The sequence below is a fragment of the Micromys minutus genome, assembly GCF_963924665.1.
Source record: "Micromys minutus genome assembly, chromosome: 27".
In the NCBI taxonomy this organism is placed as follows: domain Eukaryota; kingdom Metazoa; phylum Chordata; class Mammalia; order Rodentia; family Muridae; genus Micromys; species Micromys minutus.
The window spans coordinates 16,142,349-16,164,153 of record NC_137962.1 but is presented as its reverse complement, the minus strand read 5'-3'; the positions used below and the strand labels follow the sequence as shown (position 1 = coordinate 16,164,153).

The following is a 21,805-nucleotide window of genomic DNA, read 5'->3' as shown; positions in this document are numbered from 1 at the left end:
GGAGGCTGGTTGGCATTCTTTCCATTTCAAAGGGTGCATGGCATCAGTGACATATACCACAGTCTAGGACCTGACACCTTATGCCAGGTTGACCGGCACTGTGGAGAGTAAAATAGGGGTGCTGAAGAGAGGATCTGTGAGCCCATTGGTGAGTGGATCAGTCGCTGTAGATGCTCCTTGGGATGGATGGCCCAGGACACTGGGTGACAGAGAGGTGATCCTTGACACTGGAGGCTCCTGATGCTTTGTTCAGCTGAGCTGGGCCCTATACTCAGGAGTGGGGCTTGGGGTAGAGCATGCCTTTGACATGTGTGGGACCGCCCTGACTCACAAATACTCATGCCCTGGAGACCACCCAGGCTGTTTCTCAGCTGGGTCTGGCCCCTGTCACTCAGAGGACTTCCCACTTGCACCCCCACTTGTGAGACAAGTCATTTCTCTATTTCCAACTCTCATCCTAGCCTCCATGTTGCCCTTTGCCCTGCTGAGCCGAGGGACAGAGACTAGTGATGGAGGAAGGGAAGCGAGTGTGTGGGCACTTTTCTCAGCACTCGGCTCCACATCTGAACCAGGAAGGTCCTGAGTTCGAGGCTGGCCTCACGGAAAGAGCTTGAGGCTAACCTGAGCTACAAGCAAGATCTTGTCTTTAAATGGAAAAGGGCGGGGAGGTGAGAGGAGGAAGAAATCTCCAGGGTGCTTGGTAACGACATGAAGGAACGAAGCATTGCTCAGTGGCAGTGAAATATGAGGTGGAGCAGCTATACAGCCCTCAGAAAAGCCAACTGTAGCATGAGCTGTGGCAGTCTGTGCGTGTTATGGCCGAGGACCGTGAGAACCAAGCCAGCCTGGGACATACAGAGAATGTATCTCCGGGAGGGAAAATCCCTGGAGGAACGTCCGTATGGCCCAGCAATCCCACCTGAGATAAACATCAAAAGCAGAACCTCACCAGAGTCTAAGAAACTTACTGACAGACATTATTCCCAATGGCCCAAACTGGAAATGTGCCAAGTCGGGGATGGATGGACGAACAGATGGACAGAATGTGACCCATCCAGACAATGGGATTAGTTACTTTCTCACTGCTATGTTCAAATACCTGGAAAGCAACTTAAAGAGGACTTCTCCACTTTGACCCATGGCTTTGGAGGGTTTCGTCAATGGGTGCTCAGCCCCAAGCACTCGGACTGAATATCATGGCAGCAGGAACGTGTGGCTGGGTCTGTTTTCCGCTTTTTGATGAACAAGAGGCAGAGAGAGGTGGTATGCCAGAAGAAACAACAGCACCTAGAGGTACGTACTAATTTTCTAAGATGCTCATCAATCTAATCAAGATGGCCCATCACAGAGGATGCTCCAAATCAAAGGGAAGTTCTGACACATGGAAAATTGTGAATGAGCCTGGAGCACACTCTCCTGAGTGACAAGAGCCAGTCATCACACAGAAAACAGCAGAGCAAGGTGGCACAGCGCTGGGATCCCACCAGCTACAGAGCAAGCTCAACTCGAACCTGGGATGCGTGAGATCCTAACAAGACTTAAAGGAATTCTACTCCTGAGAAGTCCCTAAAGGGATGGAAGACAGAAAGCCGCTGGGGCTAGGGGTGGGGTGGGGGTGGGGCTAGGGGTAGGGTGGAGCTAGGGTGGAGCAGGGTGGGGCAGGAGGCAAGGTTTAATGGGAGTTTGCATCTAGGAAGATGGGAGGTAGTAGAGGTTATTAGGGCTGTGCTTCCTGTTGCAGTGTGGCTTACTGCCACTGACTCATGCTTAATTAAAATTAACTATAATGGCGAACTGTAACTCGAACTGCACTTTACCTCAATTAAAAAATAAGGAGCTAGGAAAAAAATGTCTCACCGGGCAAAGCACTGGCTGAATAAGCCCTATGGACCTCAGTTTGAAGCCCCAACAGAGATCGGAAGATTCCAGAGTGTCGCAAAATGAACCAGACACCCTCCCACTCCCTCCTGAAATCTGTCATCCCTCTGTGGGTGTGACCACTGATCTAGAAGATACCACTTTTTAATGACAGCTAGGGATGAGAGTTCAGCCAGGTGGCCCTTATATTGGCACCGTTCAGGGTCTTTAAGAATGGAATTTTATTCTCTGACACTTGGTCTTGCAAATCTGCCCTGAAATGCTGATCTACTAGACAGCCATGAGGCACAGCAAGCCCACAAATTAGGCTCCTGCACTCCCCAACAACCAGGTCAAGTGTGGGGCCATGGAATCGTGGAACCAGGAGGGGCTGGTCTGGAGCATGAGTGGGGTCAAGTTTTGTCCAACCCCAGAGATCTTGTCTTGAGAGTGACAGAAAGTGGAATGACTCCCTACCCAGCTTCCAGCCTGCATGTCCAGCACACTTAGCCCTGTGCCTCCCATGTTTGCCCACACCAGAGGAAGTCACATCCAGATTAAACCTCCCCTCCTCTCATAAGGTCATGTCCAGCAAGCAAATGGAATTCTTCCTTATGTAAATGAGGCACCCTCAGCACCCCGGCCCCTGACCAATGCTGTACACCCATTCCCAATACCCCCTACTCATCCCCAAAGAAGCCTTTGTTACCTCCCAATTAAACAAGCTGCTCCTGAAGCCTGTCTCCCGAGAAGTCTGTTTCTCTTCATGCTCACTCGGTCTTGTATGAGGTCTCCATCACCCACCCGCTCCCATCCTCCCCTCGTTTCCCCTCTCTGAGTCTGATGGTTATGGTCACGGGCCATCATGCCATTAAGGGAGAAGAGTGGGAAAGACAGTCAAGGAGGCAGGCCCCCCTGGGCTTCATGGACCTGCATTCTGAAGTTTTCATCTTGTGTTCAGTAGACCCCTCGAAGGTTCCCTGCAACTGGTCAGAGGAGCCTCAGACTCTACCTGCTCCAAAAGCATGACTGGTCTCCCACTGTGACAGCCTGCATGAGAATGACCCCACAGCATTCAGACATTTTAAATGCTTGGTCCCCAGTTGGCGGAACTGTTTGGGAAAGTTTAGGAGGTGTGGCCTTGTTGGAAGAGGTGTGTCACTGTGGTTGGGTTTTTAGGTTTCATAATGGCTGCTGCCAGGCTCTCTGCCATGATGGCTCATGGGCTCTACTAACCCTGAAATCACGAGCCCCCTAATGAAATACTTTCTTTAATGAGTAGCTTCTAGTGACAACTGTGTTCTGCTGTGTCCTTGCACCAGCACAGCCCTCCTCACCCTGAGCCTTAGCAGGAGGCAGGCTCCAGAGCTGAGAGAGCCCGACCCCCACCCCCATCCCAAGAGCAGGAGGAGGCTCCGGTGGAATTTGCAGCTCCGGATAGAGCCTGGCCTCTCTGCTTGGCTGCAGCACGTCACTGGAGGCACTGAAGAGCCTGCTGTCCACCACAGGACACTGGCATGACTTTGCTCACCTGGAACTGCAGAGTGCGTGGGCTTCCTTCGCCTCCATCCACACCTATCCACATGCCGTGGGCCTCCTTGCCAGGTACTAGTGGGGCAAGGGAAGGGGAGGCTGGGCATATGGACCACAGCGATCTATACCACTGAGCTTTCTGGATCATTTGAAGCCACCAAGGGCAGCCTAAAGGCAGCATCCCTTGGACTTACGTGTGTGCTCACGGCACTCTAGAACACAAGAGGCACACACCACACACACTCAAAGAGAGTGCAGGTGCAGACTCTTTCCCCAAGATACACCCTTGTGCCATGGGACCTCAGGAACAAGGTCTGTCTGTTCCTCCTCTGCCTTCCTCATGCATAGCCCAGGCCTGGCACACAGGAGAAGAACACACAGACACAACCTGGCCAGCCTGGGAGGTGGTAGAAGGTACACTCGTGGGCGGTAACCACAAACCAGGCCCTGCCCCCAGGGCCATGGTGCAGAACCACTGCACACAGATCAAGGCAGTTCTTGGCTACTTGCTACCCAACCTGCAGAGCCAGCAGGATCGAGAAAGGAAGACAGCCATCCTGCTCCTCATCGAGGTAGGGCAGGGAGGGGGCAAGGGTCCCATGTAACCTACGTCCCACCCTCCGTCTGCCTGAACCCCAGACAAGATGGTCCACCTGACTCACCCTGTGGGGCCAGTTTCCAAAACTAACCCCTTCCAGGTCTACAGGAGCTTCTGGGGCCTCTCTGCCTATAGCCTGGGACCTGTCTCTCCATCCTTCCCTGCCCACAATGACCCAAGCAGAGTTAATGAGCCTTGGGTATGGGCTCATAATATTCAAGTGTTGCACTATCCTGCTCACATATAACTCGGGCCCCACCCACTCCCACCCTAGAACCTACAATGGCAGAGCTTTGAAGGAGAGGTCACTTCTTTATCTGGTACCAGCTACCTGGGTCTAAGTCAAGCAAGGGGTCTTGTGCCTCCTCCCCCTCTACCAGAAGGATTTGTGAGCTGCTCTTCCTGGGGCCCTGTTTTTATATGTTCCATGAGCCTACCCAGGGTGTAAGTTGGCTCCAGACTAGCTAAATAACCTCACCAGGCCTCTGTTTCACAAGCCATACCTAGAAGAGTTTGACCATGGAAAAGTTGCAGATGCTTTTTTAACCCTGGTACCCTGGGGAGACTAGCCAACCATCCTTCCCCAAGCCCTGCACAGGCCTAAGCCTCAGAGCCCACAACAAAGACATAGGCTAACCAAGAGAAGGTGCCAAGCCTGAGCCAGCTTGCTCTCGGGGGGCCCCCAGTTCCTCTATAGCCCTGCCTTGTTGGAGGTGCTTTCTAAACAGGCTGCTCTGACTATACTGGCTCAAAGCCTCCAGGACCCCAACTCTGAGATCCGTGTGGCCAGCCTGCAGGGCCTAGGAAACATACTCTTCCACCCGGAGAAGGTGAGAGCCCCAAGGGTCAAGGGTGGGCAAGGCCCAGTGGGTTGAAACCCTAGCTTTGTCACTTGGGACACTGACTATCCCTCTCTGGGTCCCGGCTTCCTTCTCTTCCAAAATGGACGTATTTTAGGAGAGGACACTGCTGTTTGCCAGGAACATGTCTCCTTACTGTGAGAAGGGGCAAACTCTCCTGCATAGCTCCAGAGGCCCACTGAGGAGCCAGGCAGACAGCACCGTTCACCCCGCAGAGTGTTCCCCTTGAGAGTCCCTTATCCTTCACGTTTCTACTCCCAACTAAGAGCCCTATGTTCTCACCATAGCAAACCATACTCCCAGTGGGCAGCTTGGGGGGCAAGAAAGACTGCAATGATGCCCGCCCTTCCCTCTTTCTGCACCCCTCCCAGCTCAGGCCCTAGGGTTCCTGACACCTCCCTCACTGTAGGCACTGTGTAAAGAGCAAGACCTGAAGGCCCTGAATAACCAACCCCCTTCCCAGACTGTTTAGCACTCAGCATTCACATCCGTGAAATGGCATAGGCAGGTCATGAGACCAGTGGTGGCCATGGTCAGCCCTCAAGCCACTGCTGTCGGCCATCACAAGCAGGAGCTGCGCCCTCTTAAGGCCAGGACCCTATGAGCTAGTCAGTGAACTCCATCTGATAAATATACTGAGATGGGGGAAGTGTCCTTACTAGTAGAGAAGTGTCCACTCATCTGCCCTAGGGAGTGACAGGTACACAGCCCCTTCTGTCGCTGCTGTGGGAGACTGTTGTCAATGGAAGGACTTTCAGAGAAAATGTGATCATGGAGATGCCACGGAGCTAAAATTCTAATGAGGACCCAAAATATCCTTGACCATCAACCTGTATCCATTAGACTTAGAGGTCTGCACATGGTTAAAGCAAGTCCAACCATTAAAGTGACCATGGTCAGCAAAGCCCTTTGAACTGCATGTAGCACATGGGGTGCTTAATAATGGGGTGGGGTGGAAGCAATGTAGCACTCACTCACTCACTCACCAGCCTGTAAACCCACCCACCTATCCATCCATCAATACATACATGCATAAATACATACACATACATACAGACAGACATCTGCCCACGTATGGAGTCATCCACCTACCCATACATCTACCCTACCCATCCCCCCATCCTTCCACCTACCCATCTATTCGCCAATCCTATCCAACCAGACTAGACCCCAGACTCAAGGGCAAGACAGCGGCGGAGGCTCGGGTCAGGTACCCTAGGTGAAGTCAGGTGAAGGGGGCAGACCTGTGACTTCCACCCACCACCCACTACCTTCCCCATAGGAAAGCCTGCTCCAGGGTCAGCTGCCAGCCTTCCTCAATGGCTTCTTCCAAAAGAGTGAGGCAGTGGTGGTCGGCATTATGGGCATGGTATCAGATGTTCTGCACCGCCTGGGCACAGAGGGTGCAGGTGCACAGAGTCTCAGCATCGCTATCAACGCCCGCTACTTCTTTGATGACGTGAGAATAGAGCCAGGCATGGCTGGGCGTACTTCCCTGGGCCCTCCCCGAACATCCCATGGGCCTCACGACCCCTTCTGCCTTCTCACTGCACCTGGACACTGAACCCAAGGCAGCTGCCAAGCTGTGAGCCCACAGGTGCACCAGATGTAGCCAGGTGTGCGTCAGGCTAGTGCTCAGCCCTCTTCATGGCTGAAGAGTGCCAAGTTATGCCTGTCCAACTCCTCTGGGTCCTGGCCTACTACAGACCACTCAGACAGGTGTCCAAAATGACTGCCCTCTCCACTAGGATATGGGGAATAAGTAACCCAGCTACCTTCATGGTCAGGGTGACGGGGGGCAACAGAGGACAGGGTAATTCCATGTGAGGATGGCCTGAGGCCTTGTCTAAGAGAAAGCCTAATACTCCTCTGAGTGCAAGAGAGGAGAACCAACGCTACCCTGAGTCCCTGGGCCTGACCAAAGGGGTCTGAGGAAATGAGGGGGCTCCGAGCTGGGAAGCACTTGAACCTATGTTAAATTCCTGCGTCATAGGAAAAGGACAAAGTTCGAGCAGCAGCTATGGCACTGTTTGGAGATCTGGTGGCAACGGTGGCAGACATACAGCTGAGAGGCCTGAGGACCCAAGTATGCCAGAGTATGGTGCCTCTGCTCCTGCACCTGAAGGACCAGTGTCCAGCTGTTGTCACGGTCAGTGCCAACCTACAAGCCTTTCATCTTGGCCACGGGACAGAGCAGCCAGGTCTGGTTGCCTGAGGGTGGAATAGGGTAGTGGCAGAGGATCAGGCCACCCGCAGGGCTTTCTAGATCATGGTCCCTCCCATGCACTGTCATATTCAGCCAGCCAGATCTGTGGGTCTACCAACTGCAACAGAGCTTGGCGGGTTACGGGCAACCAGTGTACCTGCTGATACAAGAATACAGCCTGCCTTACTGTGTTCCACTCTCCTAACATGGGGGAGGGGACAGTAACAGCCAGCTCCCCAGAAAATTCAGACAGAGATGGGTATCTCCCTGTCTTCCACAGGGCGCTGTGACCCTAGGGTAGGTCCAGCTCCCTAGGCACGAGCACTGCAGGCTACTGAGATGCTTACTGCAGCTGTGGCCTTAGGGAGTGGAAACCCCGGGGCTCAGTCACACACGGGCAGTGGGTGACCCCTCCTATGGCTGTCTCCGCAGCAGGCCAAGTTCACATTCTACCGCTGTGCTGTGCTGCTCCGCTGGCAGCCACGGCACACCCTGTTCTGCACTCTAGCCTGGGAGACCGGCCTCAGCGCCCGCCACTTCCTCTGGACCTGCCTGGTGAGAGACCAGGGTGCAGGGTCAATAGCGGGGGGCCTGAGATAGCTCCTTCCTGGGGAAGTGAGGCTGGCAGGGTAAAGATCAACAGTCCCTGAGGCCCATAGAAGTGACAGGCAAGCTCTCCTCTTACCAGATGACCCACAGCCAGGAGGAGTTCAGCATCCACCTGTCACAGGCCATCAACTACCTTCACAGCCATCACCGCCACATCAAGACCTGGGCAGCTCTTTTTATAGGTGGGCAGCATGGGCCAGGCCTGAAGACCTCATTTCACCCAGTCTACCCACCAACGGGGTGGGAAGGAAGGCCTGGGGCTGAGTAGCCTTCATCCAACATCCATCTTGCACAGGGTACACCATCTGCTACCAACCCCAGGCCGTGTCACAGATGATAAATGACAAGGACATCAAGCTGTTATTCTCCAGTAAGTGGACCACACCTTAGGCCTGTCTCCATACCTCCCAGGTTCCTGCAGCATGCCCATCTCAGATGGTGGCACAGACAGGAACCCGGGCCTCTTGAACAGACCCCACCCCACCCAGGCACTTCATGCTGGTCAATGGATGGAAAGAGGCCTCTTAGCCTCCCACCCAGATGAAACTGGAGTTGGGGGTGGAGGGTAACCCAAGCCAGGGTCACCTCTGACTTGTCCATTCTCTCCTGAAGCTTTTAAAGACCTCAGACATGACCCTGAACCCGGCATCCGGGAATTTGCCACCAGGCAGCTCTCATTCTTTCGGAAGGTGTCAGCCAAAGCCAAGAATTGACTTTGAGTCATCCTCTCTGTCTCTAACCACCAGAACAGTCCTGCCCCTACCCTGTCCAAAGAGCTTGGTTGTACAACATTTTTTCACTTGAAAGAAAAACCTAGATTCAAAATAAAAACAAAACTGTATTAGCTGCCAGCTTCCTGCCTACCACTCGAAAGCCCTCTGCTGTGGCCAAGTCAAGTCCTTAGAAGATGCTGGCAAGACTCCAGGACACCGACAGTGACAGACAGGAGAGGGAGGGCAGAGACAACCTGGAAACTCTGTGGTAGACTCTGCTAATGACAGTTCAGGGGCGGGATCAAATCCACATGACCAGAGCCCCAGGCCATAGTGCCCACAGCTGAGCAGGCCATCCAGTAGGGGGAGGCCTGAGAGTAGAGTCTCCAGAGTCCTGAGGTGAGAGCTCTACATGGAGCTGTGGAGGTGTTGGAAGTGACCAGCATCACAGCAGGCCTCTCTACCCAGGGCAGCATCTTCCCCCAGCAGGGCCCACCAGCCTGCCCCGACACAGTCCAGTGGTGTGTTAAATATTTGCAAGAGTCCAGAAGAGGGTACCCAACTCCCTGAGAGCCCCGCTTTAACATCCCTTCTCAGGCAGAGCCTCCTCCTCAGCCCCAGTTCCTATTTAAGAAATGGCAGACAGACCCTGTGGGCTCAGAGCCTGACATTCTCAGGAGCCACTAGTCCAGCCAGCTTCACCAAGGGACCCTCCAGCTAGCCCTCCCATTCTGGGCTTTGTGCCTGCCACTCAAGATCCTCCACACCACATCCCCCAGGCCTTATGAAGTCTCTGGTAGGTAGACCCCGCATACCCTCAGCTGGGTCCCCAACACCATGTCTCTCCAAGTCCCTCGACTACATGTTTCTTGGGACAGTGACATTGTGCTTAAAACTTAAGCAGTGGGGGCTGGTGAGATGGCTCAGCGGTTAGGAACACTGGCTTCTCCTCCTGAGTTCAATTCCCAGCAACCACATGGTGGCTCAAGACCATCTATCTATGAGGGGATCTGATGGCATGTATGTGAGTGTACTTGCAGCAGAGCACTCGTACATCATAAATAAACAGATTTTTAAAGATTTAAAACAAACAAACAAAAAAAAGCCTAGAAGGCAGACCAAAAAAAAAAGTGACTTTGTGCAAATATGCCACAGGGGTAGTGAGTTTCCAGCACACACAAGGTCACCACTGAGTCTGGCTGCACCTTGCCACTGCCTGCCTTACTGGGGGGAGTCTACGTGGGCCCTAACGGTTTCTGGGACCTAGTCCACAGCTAGGTGGAACTTGAAGGGGGGATATCCAAGCGGGCAGCAAATAGAGGCACCCGGGTTCTGTTCTAAGCACAGAAGGGACTGGGTCTGCAAAGGCCTGGGGATCACCTCCATAAGTGTGTCAGTGCCACAAGACAGACGGCACACCCACACGACACTGTCCCTCGTGGTACCCTTTCCTCAGCTAAGGGGGGAGCCAGCCCACTGCTCAGAACTTAAGAGCAGGATGAGGAGGTCCTAAGCAGACCCACATCACCTAAGCCCACCAGCACTCAGATCTACCTGTACCCCACATCAACAAGCCGCATGAAGGTGGGAGCTGGAGGCCACTTCAAAGTTGCAAGTGACTTCCGGTTCTGTCCTGCAGAGGTGATTCAGTCTCACCTCCTAATGTTCAACCTCAACTGTCAGCAGTCCAAGCTGATGTGTCAAGAACTTGAACAAAACAGGGTGCACGCACTGTATGGACACCAGAGGGCGCCATGGAGGCACACAGCAACAACAATAGGAAAGAAGAGATGGGGACAATGGCCTCCCAGGATCCACACCCCATTCCCCCGACCGCACCCCATCCCCGGACTCTGCACCACTCTTCACACACATCCACAGCTCCTTATTTATTGCCTTGAGAGTCCAGAGCACCTAGTAACGAAGGTGCTGGAAAAAGGTTAGGGTGAGGGCGGTGCTGCTGAGGCACTGGGCCCAGTGGTTAAAAAACACCCACCTGCAATACACAGGCCTGGTGGGTGGCCTGGGCAGGGGGTGAAGGGGTTGGACAGGACTGGCAGAGGGTCCAGGGACAGCCTCAGAAAGACAGCCGTGGGCACAGACGGGGACAGAGCAGGAACGCACATAGCCGTTAGACTCCTTAGACATGGATATGAGGTACAAGAGTAAAGGGTATACAGGGCTGGGACCTGAGCTACATGACGCAGCATCTGGTCTTGTGCGTGTGTGGGTCTTTGAACCTCAGTCTCTGCTTAGGCCGGTACTTCTCCAGGTAGGTGAGCTGCTTGCTGTTGATGGCCCCACGGCGCTTCCTGCAGACAAGGACAGACAGAGAGAAGGTCATAAAGCCTGGCTTGGACACCCTGCCTGCCCCAGGGAGCTCCAGGCCCTAGAGGCCCTGAGTGGGTAGACACACAGGAGGTGGGCTAAGATGGTGGTCTGGGAGAAAACAGGGAGGCCTGGGCTTCGTGCAAACCAGCACCTCCTCAGCGCTGTACAAGAAGAGAACTGTGAATCTGTTTAGTGCAATTCTTCAGGTTGCGTACCAGTCTGCATAGCCCTGGCTCCCCTGCAGACACCTGCAGGCTACTAGGCCACACTACTATACCCTGGAGGACTGCCCCAGGGACACAAGAGATAGCTGTGCCTATTTCAGGCAGCACAGAGGTGCCTGCACATGGGTATGTCACACACACGCGCACACACACACACATGTCACAGGCTAGGGGCACAGCATGAGCTGTGCAGTTCTTGCCCAGAAGATCACAAAGATGGGGGTTCTCCAGGAAGGCTACCATACCACAAGGAGGTACAGAGGCCTGGGAGCATCCATGGAGGGTAGAGAGGGGGACTTGACAGGAATGGCTACAGAAGTGAGAGGCGAGGGGCCAGGAAAGGCCGTGGTGACAGCCTAAGCCCCACCCGACAGTCAAAACCGGCCATAGATTCTCAGTGCTGCCCACACTCCAGCTACTCACTGTCGGATGAACTGGATGGCATCTTCGTACTTCATCCCACTCTCAATCAGAGCGAGAGCCACCAGCACTGGAGCCCTGTGGGGACAAGCAGAGCCCTTCTCATGCCCCTGCCTCATGCCACCTCACAAAGACACAGGGCCTGAGAGTCTGATTGACCCCCAATTCTCTCTGCTGCCTTTGGAAGGCACAGACTCCAGACAGGTCTGGCCCCTCCTGTTCAACCTAAGGGATGCAGACAGCCTCTCTGTGCCTAAGCACCTAGAAAAATAACTGTGAGCATTCTGAATGAGTCTGCCTCCCAGCCCTCCTGCAATACGGGTGTCAGGGGATGCTCTCCTGCCTGTCCCATTTCCATCTAGTGTGGGCATCTGTTCTCTCCCCAGCAGGGGGTCAGGCCTGGATGACCAGCAGGTCTTTGTGGCAGTTCCTTTTCTGCATGAGGTGCAGTGATTGGATCAGAGCAGGAAGCCCTCCCTGCCAGGCTGTGAAAGAAAGACCTGGGAACCCCGGGCCTTAGGCATAGCAGATGTGGCTCACATCCAAATGCATGAAGCAATAACGTTAGACTACAGGGCCACAGGCGGAGCATCCAACAGCAACATAAGCCCCGCCTGTCACTCACCTTCCCAAGCCAGCCACACAGTGCACAGCGACGCAGCTGCCCGGGTCATTGTAGAACTTGGCCTTCAGCAGGCTCAGCCAGTCCTCTACCACCTGGCCAGGAGGGGGCGCCCCATCATCAAAGGGCCAGTCCTGCAGAGGAAGAGGCCGAGGACCAGCCCTAGAGATGTCAGCTTTCCTTCCCCTGTCCCTTGAGAGTTCCAGGTGGGAGGTGGAAGCTAGCCCACATGGAGAAGGGTCCAGCCCAGGGCATGCTAGAGCATGGTGTGGGGAAGATGGAGAAGGGGTCATCTTGGACCTATTGGTGACAACATGGGTCTTCAGGTGCTAGGTGATGGGAGCAGCCCTTGGGGTCTCTGCCTCCAAACAGCAGCTCCTGGAGTTTAAGTGGCTATCCTGAGTCTAACCCAAGTCCCTCCTGTGACAGAAGGTCACAGGAAGGAAGTCCGCTGGGGCAACCTTGCACTAAGAGATGCTCATATACCTTCGTCTCAGGCTCACATTCCCCTAAATGACCACATTATGGGAGGCCCGTGAGGCTCTGAATGGCCTGCAGGATCTCACAGGAGGGAAGGGTCAACAGGATTCCTCCCAGGTCTGAGAGAGCCCAAGTTCTTCTTCCTCTACAAACTGCCGGGCAGTAGATATGAGACCCCACTGACACAGTGGGGTAAACTAGTCACTATTACGCTGTGGACTGGGCACCAGCCAGGGTCTGCTGTGCAAGGCCTGGCTCATCCAAGCTCTGCTTTGGGAAGAGAGGCCTTGTTCCAGGAAACTGCAATAGGCCAGACTAGAGGTGGCCCCTATGGCTGTCTCTACTCTGGCCCTCCAAACACTATGACCAGTCCCATAAAGTTGCTCCTCCCCCACTTAGCTGAGCACCCAGGGTAAGGAAGCCAAGGAAACAGCAGCTAGGATCCCTATCCATGGCCTCTGCACAGGGTCTCCCGGGACCCACTGCTGCCAGGAGATAGGCTCCCACATGGCAAGTAATGGGAGGCTGAAGTGAGGCCCAGGGAGCCATAAAGGAGCCAGGCAGGCACATGCTGAGCCCCACCTCATCTGTACAATAGGGTCTCCAGGGCTGTCAGGGCTCAAGCCTCAACCCGTAGTACCAAATACACCCAGCAGGTAAGAGAATCAGCAACCATTAGGGAAATGCCATTCCCCAGGTGAGCTCTCCTGCCTCTTTGCTGGGGTCTAAGAGAATGTCTGACTCCAGGCTTCAATTGCTCCTAAAAGGACCCACACAGAGTCTACAGGCTGCCAATGGACTTGCACCAATGGACTTGGAGCACCTGATAGGACCCACAGGCCCCAACACAGACAAGCCAAGTGCTTCAAGATGACCAATAGCACCAAGTGTGTGCAACCTCACCTCAGGGCTAGTCTGGGAAGATGGGTACAGGGGTGATGACTTCCTCACAGTCATCTGCCCCACATACCAGCACAGGAACAGTTAGCTCAGGCTGTATCACGGGGCTGGAGAGGCCCAGCTTCACAGGGAAGAGCCCCAAATCTACTGCCTAGACCTTACTTAGGACAGCCACAGTGCCCAGAATCACATGTCCCTCACCACAACAGTGATGCCATCTTTCTCCAGAGGGGTCTTGTCATAGGTCACTTCACACACGCGCACCACAGTGGTAGCCCCATACTTCTTGAGGTCCTGGGGTAGAGAGATAGAGGGGTCAGTTAACTGGCTCCAGCCCAGAGCTCTGCCCATGCTGAATCCCCAAAGGCCTGCCCCTCTGGAACCCCTAAACAGAGCTGTGTCCCCTCAAACTGCTTCCCCTGAGACAAGCAGATCGCATCAATCAACAGGTGAGCTTGGAGACTTAGTGACTAGCAGGGTCTCCTGCTGGTGCTTCCGGGTCACCTGTCCCTGTCCCACCTGAAGAAGCGAAGAGGTGCACCCATGTTCACTAAAACGCACAGCTCAACCACTGACTATGATTGGACACCCCTCCTGTCCCTCATACCTCTGCAGCACCTAAGACAAAGGGTCTTAACAACAAAGCCTGGGTCATCAGATAAAGCCGCTAGGTCCCCAGCAGGGTGGCCTGAGGCCACCTTCCTGAGCTTCATGAGTGGGTTCCCCAAAGTCCCTTCCAAGTCTCCAGCAAGCAGGGGTTGCAACCTCAGAGCCAGCTAGGTGGCACACCATTCAAATACCATCGGGGAAGCACCGTTCCTCCAGAGAAAAGTTCAGTCAGCTCACAGCCAACATGGAGTATTTATACCCACAGCCACAAGCAGGACCAACCCCCACCTACCTGCTCCCAGTAGATATTTCGGGAGTGGTGACGGTCTGGCTGGCCATGTGATAGCCAACAGGCACAGCAAGGCCAAGACCCAACTCTTCTGAGAGCACAAGAAAAATGAGGGAGTGTCCACTTCAGACACCATGCGAATGTTCTGTTTTGATTTTATAGCCCCTCACCAGGCCCTGTTGTCACAAAGGTTCTCAACTGCGAGTGGGGCAGCCTTCCCTGGCATAGCAGCCAGCTATGTGTCCAGTTCCCTGACTGAGGGCATCCATTGCCTTCCTCTGCAATCTTTCTATGGGGCTTAGCTCGTGCCACAGAGAAGAGGACTAAAAACGTAAAGCCACAAAAGTCTATCCCGCAAACTGCCGGGCATGCAGCTGAAGGCTCTGCAAGCAGCTCCAGATCTGCAGCCAAGAGCCTTAGCCAGGGTCTCCAGTGAGGCCACGCTGACAGCTGCAACTCTAGTCCCCCACACAGACTGCAAAAAATACCCGGTCCCATCTAGGGGTGGAGTGAGGGTGGCTACAGGCAACAGACACCTGTGGCCTCTCTGGACTCTTCTTTCCCTACGGCTTCCTAACACCTGAGCTCGTGGGCTGAAATAGCCAAGGGGCAGCTCTCCCAGCCCATCTTCCATCTGCCTGTCCCCTTCCCTCGGCGGCCTCTTTATTTTCTCAGTTTCTGCAGAGGCTAAGATTCTGGACAACCATAACCTAAACAATGTGCATTCTCCCAAACCTGAATCCTCCCAGCCCCACACCCACTCCAGGAAAGCCAGCTGATCACGAGCACCCATCACACCCCGAGGGCCCACTCACCTCGATGAATGTGCTGAGGGTGGCGTTGCTGGGATTGTGGGTGATGAGGAAGCGCATGTGTCGGTAGCTCACCTCCACAGGTGCAGGCCGGTTCATGCGGGCCATGCCTCCTCCGGGGACCCAGAGAGGGCTAGCCAGCAAGGGCTGCACGGGGGGTCCCCCAGCCCCCCACACCAAGTCCAGTGAGATCCCCGTGCTTGTCAGAAAAGAAAAGACTTCTTAAAACCTCGCCCCCCTACACCCCGCACAAATATTGTGCAAATACTTGGGGAGAGGGAGAGGAAGCTGCCTGGTGGTGGATAACTCCAAAAAACCCAATTCTAAAAAAGAAAAGGAAAAAGAAACAAACACAGCCCTCCCCCACCCCGCAGCAAGATGGGCAGCTCCAAAGTCCTGTCCCTCAGAGTGGAGTAGTTACAAGGGCGAAAAAATAAAAATAACAACAACCAAAAAAACTGAGCAAAGAGAACTTCGGATTGGTGACTCTGGCCACAGAGCAGTGACCTCTATGCAGCCGCTGCTGGAGACACCCTCTCTGCATGGGTGGATAGAGGAGTGTCCCCTTTGGTCAGAGTTGAGCCCCAGCACTCAGGACCAAAGGGAAATTGAACTTGAACTCAACCAACTCTGACGGCCCTGGGCCGTGGTGGGCAGGCAGCCTCTGATCCAGTCTGTCACGTTACCCCATCAGGGAACAGCAAGTCCTGGAGAGAGGCAGCGGGCTCAGGCAGCAGTGCTGGCCTCCGGCCTGGCAGCAGAGGCCATTGGGAAGCAAGGGCAATGGTGAGGGCCAGAGGTGCACGGGCCTCCTCAGCGGCAGCACCCACGATGCTGGGAACGGCAGTAGTCAGTGCTGCCCTCCTGGGGATCCTCCATCAATCGAACCCTGGTCTTCAGAAGGCACAGTCTATGGGAGGGAGAAAGAAATGGGAGTTCCTTGGATTCTCCATGTGAAACACAAAAGGACAGACGGCTCCTACCAGGGCTACCCCAGGCCTCTGTGGTGACAGAAGAGTCACTACATAGCCACCAAGATGAAGTGAAGAAAGTATCAGGCCTTGTCCCAGGAGCATATGAACGCCACAAGCAGAGTATATCTACAGCAACAGAAGTCAGGTCATGGAGCATGGTCCCCCCCCCCACAGCCCATAGGGGCGGCGGTCCTTCTCCTGGGACCACTGGACACAGCACACAGTAAAGCTCAGATTGTTCTGTAAGGGTAGGGGCAGGGACAATGGGTACCACCAGAGGAACTGGGGGTGAGTGGCCTCAACCACTGCCCCTCAGGCTTTCTGCAATCTCTACCACAGGGACAACTCACTGGGGCTTGCCAGGCACTAGAGGTAAACAAGACGTTCTCCTTGCAAGAGACCACAGGCCAAGGAGCCAGCTGCCAGGTTCATACCAAGGAGGTGACAGCGCAGGTGGCCGGGAAGGGAGTCACACCGTTGACAGGACCCAGGGGAAGGACACTACTGGAGGACATCTGCCCTGACACATTCACCCCACCTTCCCCTCCGCAAATATACTAGCTGCAAGGAACCAAAAGAACAGCTAGCTCCCCGTCACCCCCTGGAGGGCCTGGGAGACCTTGGGCATGTCGCTAGCCTCTCTGGACCTGGTTCTCACCTACACAATGAGGGCTGAAAAAACTTGGCGCCACAGTTAGAGCCTGAGTCCCTGGACTTGGCCCATCCCCCACCCAGCTTTCATCTCTCCGAAAGGAAGGTCCCTCCTGGACCCCACCTGGAAGAATTCTGCCCATACCTCTTACCTCTCTGCCTGTGCCCCAGCACCCACTTCTCCAGCAGCCCTTGGAACCTCAGCCCAGCACAAGACTCTGGTCCCCAGCTTGTGGCACAGGCCTCACTGTCCAAGGCTCGGCTGTACCAGATAGCGCAGAATCCTTACTTGCCACCTTCTACACCTGAGAACAGCTCGGCCCTCCACTCCAAGTCAATGCCATGGCTCACACCTCAATCCTTGCCACCATTCTGGAAGGGCTAAGATGGAGGGGCACCTTGGAGGAGGGCAAAAAGGAGTCCTGTGCCTGCTTTAGTGGGCCAGGTCCTCAGCCCCTGTGCATGCAGAGCCACAACCAGCCCGGTGTGAGCAGAGAGCCTTCTCTCATGCTATGACACAAACACCTGGGCCTCCTGGGAGGAGCATCCCATGTGTGCACACTGCAATGCCCTTGTGTGTACAGAAGAAAAGAAGAGAAGGCCCCAGGAAGCCAGAGAACACTGGTAGGCTCCTGCATTGCTGACTGCACCTAACAGCTACTGCAGGGGTGGAGGTGGGTTATAAGACTCCAGGGGTAACAAGAGCAACATCTGGGTCAAGGAAGCCTGAACCACCTATAATGCTCCAGCAAGACAAAGAGGATGGGGCCAGTGGGCCAGGTGTAGGTGTCACTAGGCTGGACTGTGTCTTACCACACCTGCACAGTTCACTGCAGACTGGGCCACACCCATAAGTGTGGGCAAAGAGGCATGCCCACAGTATGCCTTGAGTCTACCCAGGCTCAACCACATGGTGTCTGCCCTGCAAAAGGAACCCCTCCCTTGACACATGACTCCCTTCACCCTCTTTGCAGACAGTGTTTCTGTCCCTGTCCCGCCTCCTGGAACGGACTCTGAAGACCAGGCTGACCTCGGACTCACAGAGATCTACCTGGCTCTGCCACGCCCAGCTGGACACATCACCTCTGTGGGGTTGAGAAGCCCAGAGAGCAAGCACAGGGAGTGGGGGTGGGGGACTCAGAGGTCCCCTACTGCACTCTAGCAGGCCTGACCCAAAGCTTGTGGGCCCACGGGCTACCTACACCCCTATCCCAGCAGCTCTCGGTGTAGCAGAAGCTGAGAAGCTGAGCTCACCTTCCCTCACCACTGTGGGTTCAGGCACTCCGTCAAGCCACCACATCCTCCCCACCCTTCGTGCTCATTACGGACCGACTCTACTATGGCCTGGGCCTTTTCTCCAACGGCCCCTTCTCTATCCCGGCCCAGCCTCCTCTAGCATTATCCTAAGCCCTCTGCTGCTCCCAGAAGCCGCATGTTTTTCAAGACCCATTTTTGTCCCTGTTTGCCAGATGAAGACTTGGGCCAGAGGACCGTGGAAAGACCTTCTCTGGACCCTGCCCAGTCCCGGCCGTCCAGCCATACAAGTTTTCTCAACATCGAGTCTAGTAATCTGAAACACTTGAACCCCCCCCCCGCAGGGGGGGGAGAAGACACAAAGGTTCACAGAGGCCCCACCCTCGGGTGATGGGGTGGGAGTGCATCTAGCTTCAGAAGAGACCTAAATGGGACCCCGTGTGACAGGGAGTCAGGAGTCACAGTTCAGGGCTCTGTGCTGTCAAGACAGGTAAGGCTGCTCCATGGATGGGCTAGGGACCCCAAGAACCCGTGGTGGGACTTGGGGAGTGCACACAGCTCCCGCACCTCAGCGGGGCTTCCCACCCAGAAGTCAGGGAGCCGCTATCCCGTGCAGGGTCCATCCCAGTAGGGTTAGGGTTCGGGAGCGTCCTCGAAGCCGGGTCCCCGCCGCCCGCAGCCCGGCTCACCCGCGCCCGCAGGCGTGCGGCCGCCTCCATGCGCCGGCCGGCCGGGCCGGGACCCGCGCGCGCCCTCCGCAGCGGCGCCGGCTCCGGGGCGGATGCCCGCCGCCCGCCGCCCAGCTATTTATAGCGCCCGGCGTCACGTGGGGGGGCGGTGACCGGCGGGCGACCCAACTCACAGCGGCTCCCGCACCTGCTGCCTAAAGATAGCACGCAAACAAAGGCGCGGCCAGTAGAGGAAGAGGAAGGAGGAAGGGAGAGGACCACCGCGGACCGGCCTGCCATCCCCTCTGCATCCTGCTGGGCCGGAGACCTTCCTCTGCAGAGGGGCCACCGGCCTGCAGGAACGCTTCCAGCTCTCCGGCTTCATGTGCATTCACTGAACAGCTACTGTGTGGTCGCTCACTTCACCTTAAGAGCCGCCACTCCCAGACTACAGCTGAAGAAACTGAGGGACTGAACCCACGCACACTCGAGTCACACAGGACTCTGTACAGGCTCATCTCCAAGGCAACTGACACCCACCCAACTCTCCTGAAGCCTTCCAGGGCACACCCCCCCCCCAGCAGGATCTCCTTGGCTCCACTGACCAGAGTCATCCCAGACTGGAACCCTGTGCTCTCCAGCCCTAGAATGGTGACAGATGTCAATCCACACCTGCCCCAGTGGCTGTATTGCCCTGGGAGCCTTCTGGAGCAGGATTTGTTGAGTTCCGGCTCACAGACTCCCCAGAGGGCTTGCCTTGCTGGGAACCCTGGTCCAAGCCCTGCTCCCAGACAGAGGCCTGGCCCTGCAATCATTAGTTGGTGCTGGGGAGAGGAATGGTCCCTGAAAGGCTGGACCTGAGCCAGGAGAGGGCATGCTCCTAATACTCCCAGAGAGAAGTCTCATTAGCCAGCCTTGCACCACAGAGCCTACTATCCCTCGTTCAGGTTAAGTAGGGCTGATAATGTCCAGGCTGGAGCATCCTCCCGCAGCCCCATCCTGACTCACCCCCCCCCCAGAAAGCCAGGCAGCCATCTGAAATCCCCGAATATACCACCCTTATAAACCCAGAGCAGTAATGGTATTAAGTAAGATGCTGATCAGTCCCACTGTTTTGGCTGTGCCACTAGTCCCCATCCTGACAGCAGACCCTGAACCCTCTACAAGGTACCAGCATCCAGCAACTCAGAGATACTGAGTAGATCACCCAAGTCACCCACCCAGCCAGGAAGCTAGACCATGCTTGGAGAGTTGCCCACCCACAGTCCCAGCTGGCTAGGAGAAAGCACATCAAACCATGTCTGGTGGCCCACCAGAAAGGGGTTTGTTAGCGACAGGGACAGCAATTTCTGAGATACTGCACCAGCCAGGGCTGCAACCAGGGCTCCAAGTGACCCCCCACCCCCCAGCATGCTGGGGCCCCTCGCTAAGCCTGGGGGCACCTGGTAGAGCTGGCAGAGCCCCAAGCCTTTCGGAGAAGTCTATATATAACACATCCAGAGCCTCTTGGAGCCCTCCCAGAGCACCCATCGCTGGGGCCAGAAGGGGAGACCCTAGCAAGCTCCACCCACACCAGTCCTTAGGAACCCATCCAAAGCTCTTACACCCCTGTGCCCCACAGTTCCAGGGGTATAACCCCTCACAAAACAGGCTCTCTAACCCCATGGCACCCCCAACCCCGTTGGCCATGTGCCCTGCCCAGGGAAGGCATCCCTAAAGGAGGAGGAACCTGGCACTCAGCTCTACCCATACCCCACCTCCCACCCAGGCCTGGCACCAAGAAGCTCCTGCTTGTTTATGGAAGGAGCAAATGACCCGGCGTTCTAGGCAGAGGTCCAGATTGGGGAGCCATCCAGAGCCTATCACGAGACCTTGGTCCTCGAGGTCTGGGAGAACCTCAGAGGAGGGGACACCCATGCCACCCTAACAGCAGCTCCATGCCTTCCAAGAGAGAGCCACTATGTCAGCTGCCCCTTTGCCTCCTTCCTTGAAGGGCTTCCCCAACTTAGTCCCTCAAAGCCTACCTGAAACTACGCATAGGACAGGGACTGCAGGAGAGTCCCAGGTGGCAGACACTCTAGAGGGCAGGGTGGGTAGGGAAGGGTTCCCAGAGAAGGTGACCCAAGAGAGGGCAGGGTCGGCAGGGTGGGCAGGGAAGAGTCCCTGGAGAAGGTGACCCAAGAGGGAGGCAGACACACTCCTGGCGCCTGTATTGACTATCTGCCCTGATGCCCTGTGCCACCTGGGACCAGTGCTGGCCTCTACTGAGCCTAAGGCCACCTCTATAAATGGACACACTGCTAGAGAGGGAAGCCACCTTCCAAGGTGGTGCCAGCACCCTGCAGGCCACAGGCTGTGAAACAACCCTGGGCTTCCAGAAAGCAAGCACCTGCTGTCCCCACCAAGGCTCGGCCTAAACAGTGCCCTGTGGAGCACGGTGGTGATTTGCCAACCCCAGCTCCCGCTCTCTGAGGGCACCCTCATGCCTGGCAGCAGCTCCGTCTGCAGCACTGCAGGCCAATTGCTATAAGTGTCACTTCTGCCAGCAGGCAGCAGAGTGGGCTGTTGTGCCCAGGCCATTGTGCATGAAGTTCACCAGGTCTCAAACTTGGGACCTCTGACCCCTGAAGGTCCACCCTGAGCTCCGTGGATTTTTTTAAGATTTATTTACATATTATATATACAGCGTTCTCCCTGCATGTACACCTGCACACCAGAAGAGAGGACCAGATCTCATTATAGTTGGTCGTGAGCCACTATGTGGTTGTTGGGAACTGAACTCAGGACCTCTGGAAGAGTAACCAGTGCTCTTAACTGCTGAGCCATCTCTCCAGCCTGAGCTCCATGCTCCTGAACTCCTGACTCGGGGTACCTCCATTTCCCAGGCTACCTCATGCAGAGTTGGGCGGTGCTTTCCCAATGCTCTCAAGGGGGCTGTCTGCTGAGGTACCGTGGGCCAGCTCATTCTACCTTCCTTCAGTGCTTCCCACCAATGCTCCACACACATGAACCCAAAGCCGTGGCTCCTGAATCTTTTCTTCCTGTTCCTGTCACGGAGGAGAGCGCTCTTACAGAGTAGCAAGAACTCCGTGCCTCAGTTTCCTCTGAGAAACCCAACTCCCTTACAGTCACAAGCAAGCTCCAAGCTGCGCTCACACCCACAGCACGGCAGTGCTCTCCTGTATCCAGTCTCAG

The 21,805-nt window shown here is 55.5% G+C and overlaps 2 protein-coding genes across 4 annotated transcripts in view; one reads left to right on the top strand and one right to left on the bottom strand.

Annotated features, from left to right (window-relative positions):
* LOC308438137 (maestro heat-like repeat family member 5) overlaps positions 1–8,376 on the top strand; it is a gene marked incomplete at its 3' end in the record, with an annotated part of 54,071 nt that extends 45,695 nt beyond the window's left edge. Inside the window, 9 exon segments of the mRNA XM_080939439.1 lie at positions 3,325–3,462; positions 3,848–3,962; positions 4,675–4,818; positions 6,131–6,307; positions 6,842–6,997; positions 7,487–7,609; positions 7,743–7,845; positions 7,959–8,033; positions 8,276–8,376. Coding sequence (XP_080795565.1) covers positions 3,325–3,462; positions 3,848–3,962; positions 4,675–4,818; positions 6,131–6,307; positions 6,842–6,997; positions 7,487–7,609; positions 7,743–7,845; positions 7,959–8,033; positions 8,276–8,376 — 1,132 coding nt within the window.
* Positions 8,377–10,252: 1,876 nt separating this feature from the next.
* PTP4A3 (protein tyrosine phosphatase 4A3) overlaps positions 10,253–21,805 on the bottom strand; it is a 30,857-nt gene continuing 19,304 nt past the window's right edge. Inside the window, exons 1-6 of one of the 3 annotated variants that reach the window (XM_080939528.1) lie at positions 18,632–18,760; positions 15,067–15,973; positions 13,555–13,647; positions 11,977–12,107; positions 11,355–11,429; positions 10,253–10,688 (exon numbers count right to left, since the gene is read on the bottom strand). In XM_080939528.1, coding sequence (XP_080795654.1) covers positions 10,571–10,688; positions 11,355–11,429; positions 11,977–12,107; positions 13,555–13,647; positions 15,067–15,171 — 522 coding nt within the window. In that variant the 5' untranslated portion in view covers positions 15,172–15,973; positions 18,632–18,760 and the 3' untranslated portion in view covers positions 10,253–10,570. Of the gene's footprint in view, positions 10,689–11,354; positions 11,430–11,976; positions 12,108–13,554; positions 13,648–15,066; positions 15,974–18,509; positions 18,528–18,631; positions 18,761–21,805 lie in introns of those variants that run through there. The other 2 variants (XM_080939530.1, XM_080939529.1) reach the window with 2 other exon arrangements.